This window comes from Lepus europaeus, chromosome 6, assembly GCF_033115175.1.
Source record: "Lepus europaeus isolate LE1 chromosome 6, mLepTim1.pri, whole genome shotgun sequence".
Classification (NCBI taxonomy): Eukaryota; Metazoa; Chordata; class Mammalia; order Lagomorpha; family Leporidae; genus Lepus; species Lepus europaeus.
The window spans coordinates 75,227,729-75,247,976 of NC_084832.1; the positions used below are offsets into that span (position 1 = coordinate 75,227,729).

Here is a 20,248-nt window from a genome sequence, read left to right on the forward strand (position 1 = left end):
GTATATCTTCTGCTTTCCCAGGCACATTAACAGGGAGCTGGATTGGAAGTGGAGCAGCTAGGACTCAAATTGGTGCCCATATGGGATGCTGGCATCACAGGTGGTGTCTTAACCCGTTTCACCCCAATGCCAGTTTCCAGATCATTTTTAAATTGGATTATTTGCGATTTTTTGTTTTATAAGTTCCATATATATTCTGGGTAACAATCCTTTGTCAGATGAATAGTTTGCAAGTATGTTCTTCCGCTCTGTAGGTTGTCATTCTTTCCTTTGCTGTGCAGAAGCTTTTCAGTTTGACATAATCCCATTTGTCTATTTTTTTTTCCCCTGTGGTTTTGGAATCTTATTCGAAAGAATCATTGCCTATACTGATATCTTGGATTGCTTCCCCTCTGTTTTCTTCCAATAGTTTCGTAGTCTTATAGTTAGTATTTTCTGCTGTTGGGAGGAGGTGTCTAGTTCTCCTGGAAGCATTTATTAAATAGACTAAAGGTGACATTTTAAAAATTTTTTATAAGTAGTTTTTTTCTTAGATAAAGGGAACAAATTTTACAGTTGACTTTTGAATGTTAATTTTGTATCCTGTAACATTTCTAAGCTTTCTTATTAATGCTACTGATTTATCTGTAGATTTAAAAAATTTTCTACTTTTATGTGATTTCCATGAATAATAATTTTTTCTGCCTTTACACTTTTATATCACTTCTTTTTTTTCCTTTAACTATTGTTTTCCAGAATATTTTGTGCAATGTTGGCTAGAAATAGTAATAATATGTTTTTTTTGTCTTGTTCTTGATTTAAAGAAATGATTCTGATATTTCTCCATTAGAAATGATGTTTGTGATGGATCATATTGTCCATTGTTAATTAAGGAAGTTCTCATCTGTTCCTCATTTACTAAAAGTTATGTGTGCTTTTAAAAATAATGTTTGGAGTTTTTTAAAGCTGAAGATAGGAAAGTGAATAAAATAATTTCTGCAACAATTAAAATGCTTTTCATATATGTATTGTTCTTTAACCTATTAATGTGGTGAATTATATCAATTGACCTTTGTAGCAAACGTGAGATTAAGCCAGTTACATAATAATGTATTATCTATTCATAGATTACTGGGAGTAGTTTGCTAATATTTGTTTAAGAGTTTCGCATTTAGACAGATTGACCTAAAAGTTTTCATTTTGGTTACTTCCTGACTCTGTGAAGCCGTGTTAACCTCATGGAAAGAGCTGAGGATAGGATAGTTTTTCTTTTACTTTTCTTGGAAAACTTTGCATAAGACTGCAATGAAGTTTCTTGACTGTTTGGTAGAACTTTTATGAAAAGGTACTTGGTCTTAGAGTTTCTTGTTGAGAAAAATTTAAGTTTTTTTACATTAATAGGATTACTTAGACTTTCATTTGTTTTTAATTAATTTTAATATGTGTTTTCTAGCTATACATTTACAATTTTCAAATTTATTGATATAAAGCTGGTCATTGAATTATCCTTTTATCTTCTAAATTTTCTCTGGTTCTACAGTCTTTTTTGTCTTCTTTTTCATTTCTCATACTGATTTACTAAGTTTTTCTTCCCTGATTTTACCAGAGGTTTGTGGTTTTTAGTAATTTTTTTTTTAAATAATGAACTTCTGAATTCCTTGATCCTGCTTATATGCATAGATATGTTTATTATGTTTATTTTCTTCCAAGTTCTGGATTTGTTGATCCTGCCTCATGCATGTTTATTTTTCTGTTTCTCTATTTTCTTTTTCTTTTATTATTTTCTTCCTCCTACTTTTTCATGTTTACTCTGTTCTAACTTCTTCAAGTGTGTGGGTAACTCATTAATTTAATTCCCATCTTTTTTTGTGGCAAATATTATTTTAATATATAATTGTTTTACTGTCATTCAGTTTATGCTATTTCCATTATAATGTTTCTACCTATCAATTTTTCAATGTTTTAAATTTTTCCGAAATATTTTTTGTTGCTAATTTCAAAGTCTACATTATGATCAGAAAAACTGGACTGTACTTAGTACTTCTTGGGCATTTGTAGAAGTTAGCCTGGGCTGGCACCACCACTCACTAGGCTAATCTTCTGCCTGCGGTGCCAGCACTCTGGGTTCTAGTCCCGGTTGGGGCGCCAGATTCTGTCCCGGTTGCTCCTCTTTCAGTCCAGCTCTCTGCTGTGGCCTGGGAAGGCAGTGGAGGATGACCCAAGTGCTTGGGCCCTGCACCCGCATGGGAGACCAGGAGGAAGCATCTGGCTCCTGGCTTCAGATCAGCGTAGCGTGATGGCCGTAGCGGCCATTTTGGGGGGTGAACCAATGGAGAAAGGAAGACCTTTCACTCTCTCTCTCTGTCTAACTCTGCCTGTCAAAAAAAAAAAAAAAAAAAAAAAAAAGAAGAAGAAGTTAGCCTGATGGACTATTTAATTTCTATAAATACTTTATGTGGGCTTGCAAAAATGTTATTTCTTAATTACTGGATGTTCCATGTTTATCCATTTTATTTTTCAGTTATTTGTGCTCTTTATAAATTCTCTATTCATTTTTTAGTCTTTTTGTTCTATCATTTATCAATAAAGTAATTTTAAATATGTTGGATTTATCAGTTTATCTGTATTTGGCCAGTTAGTTTTTGGGTGTTTTTTTTTTTTTTTTTTTCATTTCTCCACTTCTAACCATTTGCAATTATATTGAATCACATTTTTGGAGAATTTTCAGGCTCTCTAACTCAAGTATTCCTTTCAAACAAATTATAACTATCCTGTTGCCACATTCTATTCTTGAGTTATGTCTTGGCGTTCTCAATAAAATTTACAAGATTTTTGATGAGAGCCTTCATTTATGAAATACCCATTATCTGTGAAGCATTGTGGTAGGTGTTTTACTTATAATAAAAGTCTTCTTATTTAATATAATTGGGATGGGTAGCTGGTTAGCTCTTTTTTTTTTTTTTTTGACAGGCAGAGTGGACAGTGAGAGAGAGAGACAGAGAGAAAGGTCTTCCTTTGCCGTTGGTTCACCCTCCAATGGCCGCCGCGGTAGTGCGCTGCGGCCGGCGCACCGCGCTGTTCCGATGGCAGGAGCCAGGTGCTTCTCCTGGTCTCCCATGGGGTGCAGAGCCCAAACACTTGGGCCATCCTCCACTGCACTCCCTGTCCACAGCAGAGAGCTGGCCTGGAAGAGGGGCATCCGGGACAGGATCGGTGCCCCGACCGGGACTAGAACCCGGTGTGCCGGCGCCGCAAGGCGGAGGATTAGCCTGTTGAGCCACGGCGCCGGCCAGCTGGTTAGCTCTTTGAAAAGGCCGATTAAAGTAAGGATCATGAATTGACACCTACTTTAAACGTTTAATTTGAACTTAAAATACATGATTTCATGTTTATTTTTTATTTTTTATTTTTTTTTGACAGGCAGAGTGGACAGTGAGAGAGAGAGACAGAGAAAGGTCTTCCTTTGCCGTTGGTTCACCCTCCAATGGCCGCCGCGGCTGGTGTGCTGCGGCCGGCACACCGCGCTGATCCGATGGCAGGAGCCAGGTGCTTCTCCTGGTCTCCCATGGGGTGCAGGGCCCAAGCACTTGGGCCATCCTCCACTGCACTCCCTGGCCACAGCAGAGAGCTGGCCTGGAAGAGGGGCAACCGGGACAGAATCCGGTGCCCCGACCGGGACTAGAACCTGGTGTGCTGGTGCCGCAGGCGGAGGATTAGCCTAGTGAGCCGCAGTGCAGGCCTTGATTTCATGTTTATTCATTCACTAATTTTTATGGTTCTGTTCAGTGTAGTTTATCCTTTGTCATGCAGAAGTCAGATTATCATGCATTACAACATTTCTAGTCTCTATTGCTGTAAATTGGAGGGAGAGCCCAAAGAAATTTTCTAAGCATTGCGACTGCAGAATACAGATTTTTATGATATTTATCTTACCCAACCTAATTCAGCAATTGTTTTGATTCTTGTCTGTGTTGCGACAAGCCACATAATTATAGTAACAATTATGATTAGTAAAAACAGGCTTGAGAATAAACTCCTCTGACTCCTTGTAAATACACAGTCCTAAGTATCGAGAGCAAAAGTGTACTAGAGAGCAGCCATTTAGCTGGGAGTGTTTTGTGCTCCATTGATATCAGTCATTATTTTACAGAGGCAATGGAGAGAGGCTGTTGATCTATCATGTCTGTTAGGTAGGGGTCATTGAAGAGCATTTGCAATAAACCTCACAGCAGTCCTGCAAGGAGGATTTGCCCAAGATCCCAACTACTAGCTTACTTCACTGAGCAGGACCAGGTGCTAAACCACAATCATTCCACAAACCTCTAAGACTTTTCTTTTACTATATACATATGTTTTAATCTCAGATTATTTCATGTATTACCTATGGTTATGAATTAGTTTACATGATTTTGCAATGGAAAATACTATTTCTAGCCCTCTTAATTGTTTTCATGAAAATAATTTTTTTTCTTAAGATTTACTTATTGATTTGAAAGTCAGAGTAACAGAGATGGGGGAAAGACAGATATCTTCCATATACTGATTCTCTTCCCAGGTAGCTGCAATGGCTAGGGCTGGGTCAGGCTAAAGCCAGGAGCCAGGAGATTCATCTGGGTCTCCAATATGGGTGCCAGGGGTCCAAATACTCGGGGCATCTTCTGCAGCTTTCTCAGGCCATAGCAGGTAACTGGATCAGAAGTGGATCAGGGAGCTGGTGCTGTAGCATAGCGGGTAAAGCTGCCGCTTATGGTGCTGGCATCCCATATGGGTGTCGGTTCGAGTCCCTGCTGCTCCACTTCTGCTAATGCTTCTGCTCCACTTCCTGGCTCCTGGCTTCAGATTGGCCCAGCTCCAACCGTTGCAACCATATTGGGAATGAATCAGCAGATGGAAGATCTCACTCTCTCTTTCAGTCTCTCTCTCTTTCTCTGTAACTGCCTTTCAAATTAAGGAATCTTTAAAAAAAAAAAAAAAAAGTGGAGCAGCTGGGACACAAACCGCACCCATGTGGGTTGCTGGTGTTGCAGGTGGCTGTTTTACCCACTGCATCACAACGCCAGCCCCTTAAAATGATTTCTTATAGTGCTTTGTTGTTCCTTCCATGTAGTCAGTTTTGCCTTTCTCTGAATGTTCTCTCACTTTTGTTTTCAGATCACAATTCACTTGGTTAGGGTTAGCTTATCTCTGAGTGAATGCTTTGTTTCTAAATCTGGTTTCCTCTCTCTCTCTCTTTTTTTTTGTTTGTTTGTTTGTTTGTTGAGAGGTACACCGGCTTCCTACTTAGGAGCTTGCATTCTGAGCCATCATCCAGAAAACAAAATAGTATTCATCATAGATGTGTTACCCTCTGTTCATTTCTTATTTTCTCCTTTCTCTTCTATATTTACAGCCTATATCTCTAATTCTCCTGATTTCTTTTCCACAACTAACTTTTATTCACTGAAGCTTCTTTTTTTCTAATGGCACCAGTGATTCCTAAATGAATGAGTACAAGTCAGTTCAGGTTTAATAAGCTTTGACACAGCTTTGATAAGCCACTAACACTATAGATGTTGCCAAGGAAAGTCCATCTCATGATTAGCCACATCAGAAGCATAGACATTCCAAAATAATTTTTATCACCACCACCAAGTCTCTTTCAAGAATTTTACAGGTCACTGTTCAGTAACAGTGTTTTGTTTCTAGAAGTCCTGGTCAATTGTTTCTTGAACATGTTTAGTAGCTATAGACAACCTCAGTGGTGCAACACTGTTACTTGTCTTTGGCACACTTCCCTTCAGATTCAGTCGTCTGATTTTCATATCTCTTCGTATTGTGTTATATTATCCATTGGAATTCCAATCCTTAGAGACTTTGATTAACTCTTAGAAAAAGTCTTCATAAATTACCTGGTCTCCCAGACTCTGATCATTTATTTTTTGAGTCATCTCATCCTTTCTTCATCTAGTATATTCACTTCTCTGTGGGCCCAGTGGGTTATTATCATTAACAGTTCCCTATTATTATTTCTTTAAGTAGGTATTAGGTTATGTTCCCTTTAAAGCTAAAGTATTATTGAGGAATAGTAGAGAAGCCTTCATCTTTCTTACTTTCTAACCTTTTCTTTAGGGATAATTAAGCCTCTTTGTTCAGCCTGTGAGCTGAACTTAAGACAACTGATTTACCAACCTCACCTCACATAGACTTCTGGGTCTCAGTAAATAGCCACTTTGTCTTCCAGTTATTCGGTTCTAAATCCTTATAGTCATATTTGATTCTTTTTTTTCTCATATCCCATATCTATTTTTTTCTCCCAAAGTCTTGCTTTTGTTGCCTTCAAAAAAATATCCAGATTGTGATTCCTTTTTTTTTTTTTTTTTTTTACTTCTACCCCATGATGAGTCCTCCTGGACTTAATTCTGTGACCATCTACCTATGTTGTAAACCATCTGCTTTGGCCTTCTCATTGCTCATGTGAAGCCTTGTCATGAGGGTGAGTTATGGAAAGGGATTCTTGTTCCACAGTATCTCCTCTTGTGTCCTCTTGTTACTTCTTACTTGAGAGAAAGAGGATAAGAGAAAAATCTCAAGACATTACATATTAAGTTAGTGATAACAAGAGTCAAGGCTCAAGCTTTCCTTGCATGAAAGGCTTCAACTTGGGTGGACATCCTATCAAATCAGGTTGGGCCCTCACTTGGGACACATTCACCTCACATCTGGAGTGTGGTTTGAGTCCCAGCTACTCTGCTTCTGATCCAGCCTCCTGCTGATGCTCTTAGGAAGGCAGAGTGATGGCCTAAGTACTTGGGTTCCTGCCACCCATGTGGGAGACCAAGTTGTTGGCTTTGGCCTGGTTCAATCTTGCTGTTGCAAGCATTTGAGAGGAGTGAACAAGCAAATGGAAGATCTCTCTCTTGGTCTCTTCCTCTCTGTCACTCTATCTTTCAAAATAAATAAATCTTGGAAAAAAATAATGATAGCCTTAACTGTCACCAGCCAAGTATCTCTCTGTTTATTTACATGTAAGAACTTGAAGATGAAATGAGGAAGAGAAAGAGGAAGTGTTTGGTGCAATTCTCCCTGTAAATTAAGAGGAAGTTTCACATACTAGTGGAAGAGTGTGGGCTCTAGAGCCAGTCAGCCTTGGTCTGAGTCCTGTCAGTAGCCGTGTGACTATGAGCAAATTCTTTAACTTCCCTGTGTTTCAGTTGTGTTTATGAGACAGATGAAACTAGCATTTGTTCTTACTTTATACTGTTGTGAGGATGAGTTGGTAAATGTAAAGCAATTAAGCAGGCTGTTTAAAAAAGAACTTATTCATTTATTTATTGACAGATTTATTTATTTGCAAGAGTTACACAGAGAGAGGAGAGATAGAGAAGATCTTCCATCCACTGGTTCACTCCCCAAATGGCAACAACACAGCCTGGAGCTTTCCAGGTCTCCCACATGGGTGCAGGGGCCCAGCACTTAGACCATCTTCTGCTACTTTCCTAAGCACATTAGTAGAGAGCTGGATCAGAAGTGGAGCAGCTGAGACTCGAACTGGTGCCCATAGGGATGCTGGCAGTGTAAATGGTGGCTTAACCCACTGTGCCACAGTGCTGGCCCCAAAGATTTTATTTATTTGAGAGGTAGAGCCATGGCCAGAGATAGAAGGAGAGACAGAGAGAGAGCTTTTCCATCCACTACTGCACTCCCCAAATTGGCTGCAACAGCTGTAGCTAGGCTGGTCCAAAGCTAGGAGCCAGGAGCTTCTTCAGGGTCTCCCATGTGGGTACAGGGGCCCAAGCACTTGTGCAGTCTTCTACTGCTTTCCCAGGCCATAAGCAGAGAGCTGGATTGGAAGAGGAGCAGCTGAGACATGAACCAATGCCCATATGAGATACCAGCGCCACAGGTGGAGGCTTAGCCTACAACACCACAGTGTTGACCCCTAAACAGTCTTAACACATAGTTCAGTATACAACAAATGTTCTCTCTTTAAAAGTTTATTTATTTATTTAAAGCAAGTGACAGAGAAAGGGTGAGAGACAGAGGAAGAGATTGAGAATCTTCCATCTGCTGGTTTATTCCCCAAATGCTCACAATAGCCAGGGGTGGACCAGGTTGAAGTCTGGAGCCAGGAACACCATTTGGGTCTCCCACATGGGTGACAGAAATTCAAAAACTTGGGCCATCACCTGGTATCTCCCGGGTGCATTAGCAGGAAGCTTCATGGGAAGTAAAGGTGAGACTTGATTCCAGGCCCTTGTACTTGGGATATAGGTGTCCCAAGCAGCAGTTTATCCCACTGTGTCACAACTGTATACCCTAATAGTTCTTTTTTTAAAAAAAAAAAAAAAACAAACAAAAAAACAAGTTTTCAAAGTAGGATATTGTACCATAGTCCTTGTGATGGTAGAAGGGGTTATAATTATTTCAGTGACGAACCATATTTTGTAATTTCACTTCCCTATGTTAGGGCTCCCTTTCTCTGTTGAGAGCTGTTCAGAGGGACAGTGGCTACACATTAAGTGTACTCAGTGAGCAAGACCAGTGCTGGAATGAGTCTCAAGCTCTTAGAATGTGGACACTTTATCCAATAAATGAAGTGACAACAAACGTTATCTGTTCTTTTGCTCCTTTCTCTGCAAGCAGGGTGATTTATATGTGGGCTAAGACCAGGGGCGTTTATTTTCAGAATAATACACTAGTCTTCAGTGTAAATTTCATAAATGATGTTACCTTAAAGCTCTCATAGGAATCAGACTGAATTGGCTATGTAGAAGAGTTATTACCAAAGGTGACTTTTTAAAAATTCAATATCATTTTTATAGAGACTACATCACAAATGCTTGTAGGTACATTAGTGCTCCTTAATGCTCTTTCTAATAGTAGGAATGTGTAAAAGAGGGCAGCAGCAGTTAGGTGATAAAAAACAAGGTATTCATGTGTCATGCCTACTAAAAATTGCCTGCAGCATGAATGCTGTAGACCAGGCCAGAAGCTAGGGATAAGTGTAATAGGTTCATTTGTCGGATATCCAGTCTGAGAACAATCAATTGCTCTGTTTTCTTCATCATCTCTTTCTTTAATGTTTGTTTGCTAGTTTGGTTCTTTGTTTTTCTGTTACTCTACACTGGATTATTTTCCCCTCACCAGAACCCCCACCAACTGCATTTTACCATGTCTCCATCAGCACTTTGTCCTTCACTGTGATTATTGAATGTGGAAGAGAAGATAACTAGATCTTTATATTCTAAATTAGAACATTTTCTAGATCTCCCTTTTTCTATTAGGATCAAATATTGTTGTAAATTATCGGGAGCTATGAACTGTTAGTATATCCAGCGGGAATGCTCTATTGCTCTTTTGGTGGGTAGTTTTCCACTGGGCATCGCAGGATAATTAGCATTTCTGGCCCAGTACTACAATACCAGTCATTGTGACCTCCCCTCTGGTTCTGAGCCACTGCCAGCTGCACAAATAGAAGCATATCACCCAAATACTTGACTCAGCTCTGATTATTATTTTTTTAAAAGATTTTATTTATTTATTTGACAGGTAGAGTTACAGACAGTGAGAGGGAGAGACAGAGAGAAAGGTCTTCCATCTACTTGTTCACTCCCTAAATGGCTGCAGCGGCTAGAGCTGAGCCTAAGCAAATCCAGAAGCCAGGAGCTTCTTCCAGGTCTCCCACGTGAGTGCAGGGGCCCAAGCACTTGGGCTGTCTTCCACGGCTTTCCCAGGCCACAGCAGGGAGCTGGATCAGAAGAGGAACAGCCGGGACTAGAACAGGTGCCCATATGTGATGCCAGCACCACAGGTGGAAGCTTAGCCCACTACGCCACAACACCAGCCCCAACAGCTCTGATTATTAACCATTGTTTGTAATTTCATGGAACAACTAAATTGCCAGTCTTTACATTTAGAGAAAAACTAGCTATTAAAACCACTAAAGTGCCCTTCTGAGACTATCCTAGCAACTTTTTATGTATTTATTTTTAATTTATATATTTGAAAAAGTTACAGAGAGAGGGAGATAATGAGAGAGAGGTCTTCCATTTGGTAGTTCACTCCCCCAAGTGACTACAACACCAAGGGCTGAGCTAGACCAAAGCCAAGAGCTTTGTCCAGGTCTCCCTTGTAGGTAGCAGGTGCCCAAGCACTTGGGCTGTATTTTGCTGCTTTCTCAGCTCATTATCAAGGAGCTGGATTGGAAGTGGAGCAGCTAGGATACAAACTGGTGCCCATATGGGATGCTGACATCACAGACAGCAGTTTTACCTGCTATACCACAAAGCCAGCACCGTTTCATTTTTAAAAATCTAAAATATTTGGAAATCTAAGATAGCTATTGGTGGATTTTATATATATAAAATATTTTCTTATAAAGATATTAGGTTCTCACATTGTTATTGGTTTATGAAATGAGTATGTGCAAGTAAGCTTTAACTTTTTCAAAGTACTCTTTTTGTTTTTTAAGCTTTGTTTATTTATTTGAAATTAAGAGTTAGAGACAGAGATCTTCTCATTGGCTGGTTCTCTCTTTACATGGCAGCAATGGACAGGGTTAGGTCAGCTCAAAGCCAGGAGCCAAGAGCCCCATCTGGGTCTCCCACATGGGTGACAGGGGCCCAAGTACTTAGGCCTTCTCAGGCCATTAGCAGAGAGCGGGGTTGGAAGTGTAGCAGCTGGGACACAAACTGATGCTCATATGAGTGGTGACTTTATCTGCTATGCCACAATGCTGCCCCCCAGCCCCCGCTGTGTACTCGTTTTTAATTTACAAGATTAAAGTATCTCTTTTTAAAAATTATCTTAACATATAGTTAAATGCATATGGAACCCCTTTTACAATGATTTTTGAGTCTGCACATTAATATTGTGATGCTATAGTTTGCTAGTATTATACAAATACTTATATATTATGCTTTTTCATAATTATCTTTTTATTCCAGAGAAAGAGTTATGAGGAAAACTGGGTACACATTCTGTAAAACCAAACAGAAGAGAAGCAGAAAAAGAAAGAAAAAGCAGAACAATCATAGTAAAATCGTAGAGGAAAACTCAATTGAAACTTTAAATTATGTTATACCAGGAGATCAAGACCCATCTCAAAGCGAAGAGGAAGACTTGGGAGAATCAGGATGTCCCTTGACTGGTGATCTAGGAAATGAACTACAAGATTCTGTGAGTGGCTATAAAGAAAAAAGTTGGAAATACACAGATCCTGAAGACAGCTTTCCAAATATTACATCTGTAATTGAGTTGGACAACACACCAGAAAATCACCTTCCTAAAGAAGGTGATGACTTATTTCCAACTTTTTTATCAATGCCAAATCAAAGTTCTGCTACTTGTCCAACAGGGACTCAAAATCTTTCCTGTGTAACAAGGGATGACTGCTCTGACATGAAGGTGGAAGAGCCTATTGAGAATAGGCACACCCTGGCATCAAAGATCCAGGACCTATTTGCTGAAACCCCAAGCTCATTTATGCAGAAGAGAGAGATGATAGATAAAAGTCTCCCAAATGAACCAATTCTGTGCCATCAGCATGGATCTAGAGCTTTGGATGAAGCTTCAATAGAGGAACAAAGAGTACATGCAACTCAAAACAATTATTGGGCTTTTTTCACAACTAACTTATCTGATGAAGACTTACAGCAGGGCTCTGATAGACAACCCAATTTTGGAAGCTGGCCTGAGGGACCTCATAAGTTTGTATGTGAGCAGAGAGCAAAGAAACAAAGATCACGTAAACAGGCCTGCCCTGACAGCAGAGAGCAATTGATTAAATTGATTTCTACTTCTGAAGGGGCTTCAGAAACATTGACAGGGGACAATCTACCAATAGGAAATGAAGATTTGCCACCTCCGACTGAAACTGTAGATTCATTCATAGAAACAGAAACCAATGTCTTTATAAGTTGCTCACCTCACCTGGATATCGCAAGGAGTGCCTTAGAATCAACAAAGAATAAGAAAGAGAGACAGAAAAGAATTTTCAGTTTGGCACCAAACTTTTACCTACTAGAACAGTGTCATATAGATGAAAAACAAAGAGAGGAATGTGACCTATTCACCAGAAACCACGGACTAAAAATAATATTGGGAGGAGAAAAAGATAGAATTTCAGAAATGAATAACAAAGAGGAAGATAAACAAAAAAATATAACCTTTGATCATCAACCCTCATGTTTTCACCTTGATGTAATAAAAGATTCCCCAATAAATATTGGTGGACAATTTTATTCTCATTGTCTGTCATTTAGCAGACTAAGAGACTCTGTGTATTTTTACAAAAATCCTGTTCCTTCTCTTGTGCTACACTACATGGTTAGCTCTTGGAAGGCACCTTTTACAAACAAGAGACCATTTTTGACTTTTAAATCTCAGACAAGAGTAGGTAATAAACTAAAGGATGTAGGGTTTATTCCTTCCGAAATGTTAAGTAACCAGCCTGAAAGTTTGCACTCTCTGTGGGTCACTTCTGATCTTTACTTTTTAAATGAAAGATTTGGTGAAAAGCTGAAGATATGGGAAGAGTCTAAGCCATTACGGTGTCTACCAACTGAAGAGATTCAGGATGTAGCAAACCCTGGCTTTCATTCCCTTGGGCTACCATTATCACAAGGATTTGCCTTTCAACTAGTAAAGCTTTTTGGATCTCCTGGAGTTCCAATGGGTAAATTGTTTTTTCATTTTTATGAAAATAAAAAGTCCAGTATAATATATGCATGTAAATTTCTGAGGTGTTTCTAATTGGTCTTAGTGATTTTGTGTGGTTTATTGATCTCATGATGCTTGTCAGCAGTGGAAGTAAGGACTGATAGGAAACAGTACTTTTTTATTTTTGAAGATTTATTTATTTACTTGAAAGAGTTACAGAGAGACAGAGGAGAGACAAAAAAAGAGAGATATCCTCCATCTTACATCTGCCAGTCTAATCCCCAGATGGCCACAATGACCAGGGCTGGGCCAACCTGAAGCCAGGAGCCAGGAGCTTCATCTGAGCCTCCCACATGGGTGGCAGGGACCCAAGCACTTGGGCCTCCTTCTACTACATTTCTCAGGCACATTATCAGGGAACTATCTCAGAAGTGGAGCAGCCAAGATACAAATCATATGGCATTGCAGGTGGTGGCTTTAACCAAGATCCATACCCTAGAATTGCAAGGAAAATGTATTGTGTCATTTTGTGCCACTTTTCTGGAAGAAAAATTCACAGATTTAGTTAGCATCCTATATGGGTCCATACCCCCAAAAGAATAACAATCATGGCCTTAGATTGGCACCAGGAAGCATGAAAGCACTGGTGTGAAAAGATTCTAAATGTGTTCCTCTCACTTCCTCCTTTACAGAATTATCGTAATCAACAATGATCAAGCATCTGTTAATTAAACTTCAGAATGCTTTTAAAAGGAAATAGACCTCATGCATCAAATAATTTACCTTCTAAATGGAGAGACAAGACAAACACAAAACAAAATACAGCAAATAGTAAATATAAATGCCAATCATGAATATTTTATGAGTGAGATTAGCAGTACTACAGGAGTTGTTGAAAACAATATAGGGTTATGATTTTTTTGGGATGCTTTCAATACGGAAGTGAATTATAAGCAGTGTTTATACAAGGGATATGTATGAATGTGGCTTGAGGGGCTGGCGTTGTGTCATAGCAGCCTATATGGGTGCCGATATGACTCTCAGTTGTTCCACTTCCCATCCAGCTCTCTGCTAATGTATGTGGGCAAGCAGTGGAAGATGGCCCAAGTCCTTGGGCCACTGCACCCAAAGTCAGAGACCCAGATGAAGCTCCCAAGCTCCTGGCTTCAGATTGGCCCAACTCTGGCCATTGTGGCCATCTGTGGAGTGAACCTGCAGATGGTAGATCTTGTTCTCCCTGTCTCTCCCTTTATCTTTGTGACTCTGCCTTTCAAATAAATAAATAAATCTTTTTTTAAAATGTGGCTTAAAATAAAAGCAAAGGAAAAGGTTTTTACACTTGGAAATATCATGTTCTTGAAATGGAAAAGGAGGAAGCTGTAAGTGGGGGTGGAAGCCAGTTTGGCTGGATGGCACAAAGCAAGCTCTGGTGTGTGGTTGGCAGTGATCTCAAATGAATTCTAGTGTTAGGTGCTGTGCAGACACAGAAGGATTTTAGGTAGGGCCATATATATGCCTTAAGAAACTACTCATGATGAGAAGAATACATGAGTATAGGAAATATATTTCTTGTGATTTGGTATAGCTGTGTGTGTATGTTAATGTTTGGACTAGTATATATTTGGATATTATATAAATGCATATATATATGCTTATACTTACATGACAATATAAATTATGATCCATATAATAGAGTTTTCTTTTCCTCTAGATCCCCTTTACTAATAGAGATCTCAAATTCCTACTTTAACATATCTTTAAGACCAAGCTTTTTTAAAAAATTAATTAATTTTTTAAGGAATACAAATTTCGTAAATACAACTTTAGGAATATAGTTATTCTTCCCACCATACCTGCTCCCCTACCCACATTCTCACCCCTCCTACTGCTCTCTCTCCCCTCCCCAGTCCCATTCTCCATTAAGCTTCATTTTCTTTCTTTCTTTCTATATTTTTTTTAATTTGGCAGGTAGAGATATAGATAGAGAAACAGAGATAAAGGTCTTCCTTCTGTTGGTTCACTCCCCAAATGGCCGCTATGGCCAGCGCGCTGCGCCAATCCAAGACCAGGAGCCAGGTGCTTCTTCCCAGTTTCCCATGCAGGTGCAGGCACCCAAGCACCTGGGCCATCCTCCACTGCCCTCCCGGGCCACAGCAGAGAGCTGGACTGGAAAAGGAGCAACTAGGACTAGAACCCAGTGCCCATATGGGATGCTGACACCACAGGCAGAGGATTAACCAAGTGAGCCACGGCACTGGCTCCAAGATTCATTTTCAATTAACTTTGTACACAGAAGACCAACTCTGTACTAAGTAAAGGTTTCAACAATTCACACACACCTGCCCACAAACAAAAAAAAAACTGTTTTAGAACTACTTTTATAGTTAATTCTCATAATACAACTCACTGAGGACAGAAGTCCTACATGGGGAGTTAGTGCACAGTGACTCCTGTTGTTAATTTAACAATCAATACACTCATGTATGACATCAGTGACCACCTGAGGCTCATGGCATGAGCTGCCTAGGCTGTGGATTCCTTTTGAGTCCACAAACTGTCACTATTTAGATAAGGCCATAAATAAAGTAGAAGTCCTCTCTCCCATCAGAGAAAAGTACATCATTCTTTGATGGCCACTTCTTTCTACTAGGGTCTCACTCAAAGAGATCAGAGATCCTTCATGTGGAACATTTTTTGCCACAGTGTCTTGGCTTTCCATGTCTGAAATGCTCTCGTGGGCTTTTCAGCCAGACCAGGAAGCTTTAAAGACTGATTCTGAGGGCAGAGTGATACTTAAAGTGATTATCAGTCTATGAGTGTTCTACGTGGACTACTCCCCATGTCAGAACATTCTCTCCTTTTTTATTATTACCTGACACTTGATCCTATTTATATGATCATTTTAACACTTAATTCTATGCTGGCGCCATGGCTCACTAGGCTAATCCTCCGCCTTGCGGCGCCGGCACACCGGGTTCTAGGCCCAGTCGGGGCACCGGATTCTGTCCTGGTTGCCCCTCTTCCAGGCCAGCCCTCTGCTATGGCCAGGGAGTGCAGTGGAGGATGGCCCAAGTGCTTGGGCCCTGCACCCCATGGGAGACCAGGAGAAGCACCTGGCTCCTGCCTTCCGATCAGCGCAGCGCGCCGGCCATGGCAGCCATTGTAGGGTGAACCAATGGCAAAGGAAGACCTTTCTCTCTGTCTGTCTCTCTCTCTCACTGTCCACTCTGCCTATAAACAAACAAACAAAAAAATTCTACCTATATGTTCACTTTAATACTTAATATAATCACTTTAACAATTAAGATGGCATTTTTACCACCCAGCTTAATGGGATTGGGATCCTATGACAAGTTTTTAAACTGTGCCTTGAAAGTAAATCTATAGGAATGTATACAGAACTATACAGCTTTATGGTTACAAACTTCCTCCTCCTCTTATTCCCACTCTTCTTTTTACTGAGATCCATCCTCAATTGACTATACACATATGCTTAACCAAATATTATTAAGAAAAAAAAAAAACATAAAAGCCTGTTCCTCAACAGCCAGACAAGGGCAGCTCAAATCATCCCTTCTCAAAGTGTCAATTTAACTTTTGCAGAATGTTGTTTTAGGGGCTCCCTTAGTTCTCACAGATCAGGGAGTATATATGGCTTATTTCACTAAGACCAAACTTTTAACATTACATTTGTTTAGATATCATGTTTGCATATTTTCAAATTTAGGGTAAAAGTCTGTGTGCCATTATAAATGAGATTTTTCCCCCAATATTTTTCACAGAATCGCTGCTGCCTGATGACTATGTGATTCCCCTTGACTGGAAGACACTCAAGATGATTTATTTGCAGTGGAAGGCATCAATAGAGGTACATTTGTATTGATTTAGAAGAAAGCCTTTATTATTGTTTTTTTAAAGATTTACTCATTTATTTATTTGAAAGGCAGAGTTACAGAGAGGCAGAGAGAGAGAGAGAGTGAGAGAGAGAGGTCTTCCATCTGCTGGCCCACTCTCCAAGTGGCCACATTGGCTGAAGCTGTGCCTATCTGAAGCCAGGAGCCAGGAGCTTCCTCCAGGTCTCCCAGTGCAGATGCAGGGGCGCAAGGACTCCACTGCTTTCCCAGGCCACAGCAGAGAGCTGGATCAGAAGTGGGCAGCCAGGAAGTGAACCAGTGCCCACATGGGAGGCCAGCACTGCAGGTGGCAGCTTTACCCACCATGCCACAGCACTGGCCCTACCTTTATTATTATTATTTATTTATTATTTTTTTATTTTTGACAGGCATAGTGGACAGTGAGAGAGAGAAAGACAGAGAAAGGTCTTCCTTTGCCGTTGGTTCACCCTCCAATGGCCGCCGCGGCCGGCGCGCTGCGGCCAGCGCACTGCGCTGATCCGATGGCAGGAGCCAGGTGCTTATCCTGGTCTCCCATGGGGTGCAGTGCTGAAGTACTTGGGCCATCCTCCACTGCACTCCCTGGCCACAGCAGAGAGCTGACTTGGAAGAGGGGCAACCAGGACAGAATCCGGCACCCTGACCGGGACTAGAACCCAGTGTGCCGGCGCTGCAAGGCAGAGCATTAGCCTATTGAGCCACGGTGCCGGCCCTTTATTATTTTTTAAAGATTTATTTTTATTTATTTGAAATGCATAATGACAGCGGAGGGCGAGGCAGATAAAGAGATCATCCAAGGGGCTGGCACTGTGGCACAGAAGGTTAGAGCCCCTGCCAAAAGTGCTGGCATCCCATATGGGTGCTGGTTCGAGTCCTTGCTGCTCCACTTCCAATCCAGTTCTCTGCTATCACCTGGGAAAAGTAGTAGAAAATGGCCCAAGTCCTTGGGTCCTTTCACCTACGTGAGAGACCTGGAAGAAGCTCCCGGCTCCTGACTTTGGATTGTCTTAGCTCTAGCATTGTACCCATTTGGGGAGTGAACCAGCGGATGGAAGACCTCTCTCTCTCTCTCTGTCTCTACCTCTCTCTGTAACTCTGTCTTTCACATAAATAAAAATAAATCTTTTTTAAAAAAATGTTGGTTTATAAAAGGAAAAAAAAAAAAAGATCATCCGTCTGTTGTTTCACTCCCCAAATGGCCATAACTGCTGAGACTGGGGCTGGGCCAAGCTGAAGCCTAGAGCCAAGAACTCCATCTGTTTCCCCTGTGGGTGGCAGGGGCCCAAGCACTTGAGCCATCCTCCACTGCTTTCCCAGGCACATAAACAGGGAGCTGGATCAGAAGCAGAGGAGCTAGGTCTCAAATTGGCATTCCCATATGGGATGCTGGTATTGCTGTGCCACAACACAAGCCCCTGTTACTTTAAAAGTAAGGTTGGAGAAAATTTGTTCATCAAACTTAACAGGGTAGTACTATAACACTGACATTAAATTAGAAAAATGTACATGGATGGATGCATAATAGATGCGAGTTTTCTTTCAATTAGTCCCAACAAGAAAGTTTCATTTAATTCTCTACTTTTGTTGCAGTTTATGCAAGTGTAGGGGCCCACTGTGGATGACTGAGGTGACCATTTTAGGAAGATCATTTATTTAATATCTTTTGTCTGGCCCTCAGTCTTATCCTGTTATGAGAGAATAACAGCTACAAATTAGGTTCATATTTACTTGGCTAGGAATACCTCATTATAGATGCGATATGTTGGCTCATAGTGAAAGATAAGACTGTTTGAGGACTATTCATTTTCCCAGTAGCTGGAATACTGACTTGGATATTTAGAAAGATGATAGCTAGGAGGCTGGCGCTGTGGTGTAGTGGCTAATGCTGCCACTTGCAGTGCCGGCATCCCATATGGGCACTGGTTCAAGTCCTAGATGCTCCACTTCTGATCTGCTATGGCCTGAGAAAGCAATAGAAGATGGTCCAAGTCCTTGGGCCCCTGCACACCCACATGGAAGACACAGAAGAAGCTCTGGCTCCTGGCTTCCCATAGGCCCAGCTCCAGCCATTACGGCCATCTGGGGAGTGGAAGACCTCTTCCTCTCTGCCTCTCCTTCTCTCTCTGTGTAACTCTTTCAAATAAATTAATAAAGTGTAACTCTTTCAAATAAATTAATAAATCTTAAAAAAGAAAGAAAGAAAGAAAGATGATAGCTAGAACTCTGGAAAGCCTACCCAAAACATAATGGGAGTGGCTGGGGTTTTGTTCATGTTAATTGATAGTGATTTAAATGAGACCAGGGAGAATGCTAGGGGTACATCTCCAGATAAATAATAATGAGTTTAGTGAAATGTTCTAGTCTTGTACTTCAGAACAGTAGTTATTTCTTAACTGTTCGTATAAGTAGAGCTGTGGGAAGAGTAGACTGGTTGGTGTATCCAGAGTAAAACCCAGTACACATTTTCTAACTTATTTCTCCTCTTTCCCATGGAGACCTTATTCCTACACACATGCATACACACACGTAATCAGTTTACACTTAGGCACACAATCAGCAATACTGAAATGTTCAGATTGACATATAATTCCCTAATTTTGTTGTGGTTGTAATATTTCTTTTGTTGTTTTAGGAGTGTTCCTACATGAACAGTGCAAACTTAATCCCACTGCCAAATAGTAATCATTGTTTTATGTATTTTCATTATAATTTCTAGAAAAGACAGAAGAAGATTGATTAAAAATTGAGAATTCTTTGAAATGTAAGTACAACTTATTCTCAAGATCTCTGTATGATAAGGAGGAACTGAATGTTGACACTATTTGGTTGTTACAGCTCATAGGTACCACAACTGAAAAATAAAATATAAAACAAGTATAGCTTGTTCCCATGGCGACCCTATGTACTATTGCACATGTGATTTTTTTTAAAATTTCCTTAAAACGTAGATAATTTTGTGAACAATAAAGCCTAGATTGTAGATCCCAAATTTATGTTACCACTTGATTGTTTAGAACATATTTTAGAGCTTTCTGCCAATACACAATATAGGGGAGATTTTCCCCTTGATATATGATGAGGGCTGGGAAATGGAGATGTAGGCTCTGTTTAAATACTCTGTTAAAAGATTATCCAGGAAAAGAGGTAAAACATGTCAACAAATTCATGTTATATTATCACTTGACATTAAGCTGACATTAAAATAAACACATTGCACTTTCCCACCAAATGCCTAAATTTTGAAAATAAACACAGCTGCTACAATTTCAGGGTATATGTTTCTGCATTTGATAAGAATTGAATGCACACTGCTTTTACCATATGTTTTCTCTCTTCATTTGAACTCTTATTTCTAAGAATATCCTGTTTCCATTTCCCAATTAGAAATACATGTATACTTAGTAAAAATATTTTTGTTTTAAATCTGCTTCTGCTGAAAGGAGGGGGAGATGGAACAGATTTGGGAGAAGGGTTTCAAGATTTGGAAGGATCATTAGAAAATACAGAATGAATATGGCCTAGGAAGAGCTAAGAGGCTATGAGGAGTCCTGGAGAAAGGAGGTGAAGACACTTATTCATTTGTCCAGCTGAATTTATTGAATTTCTCATGGCAGCCATCGCTCTGCACACTGAGGATACGAGCAGTGAAAACCTTGCTGTCCTTGTGGCATCTGTGTTCTAGGAATTGAAGTTGGGAAGGGAGTGTATTTCCTTTCTCCCATGTAGTAGGATGCCAA

The 20,248-nt window shown here is 40.2% G+C and overlaps 1 protein-coding gene across 5 annotated transcripts in view; it reads left to right on the forward strand.

Moving 5' to 3' along the window:
* Window positions 1–20,248, forward strand: part of LOC133761711 (NEDD4-binding protein 2-like 2) — a 127,741-nt gene that overhangs the window by 78,079 nt on the left and 29,414 nt on the right. For 4 of the 5 annotated variants that reach the window (XR_009866215.1, XM_062194390.1, XM_062194391.1 and 1 more), the window contains 3 exons: window positions 10,905–12,634; window positions 16,401–16,486; window positions 19,228–19,272. Coding sequence is in view for 3 of the 5 variants with exons in the window: in XM_062194390.1 (XP_062050374.1) it covers window positions 10,905–12,634; window positions 16,401–16,486; window positions 19,228–19,251 (1,840 nt within the window). In the remaining 2 variants the exon portion in view is untranslated. Of the gene's footprint in view, window positions 1–10,904; window positions 12,635–16,400; window positions 16,487–19,227; window positions 19,273–20,248 lie in introns of those variants that run through there. The other variant, XR_009866216.1, reaches the window with a different exon arrangement.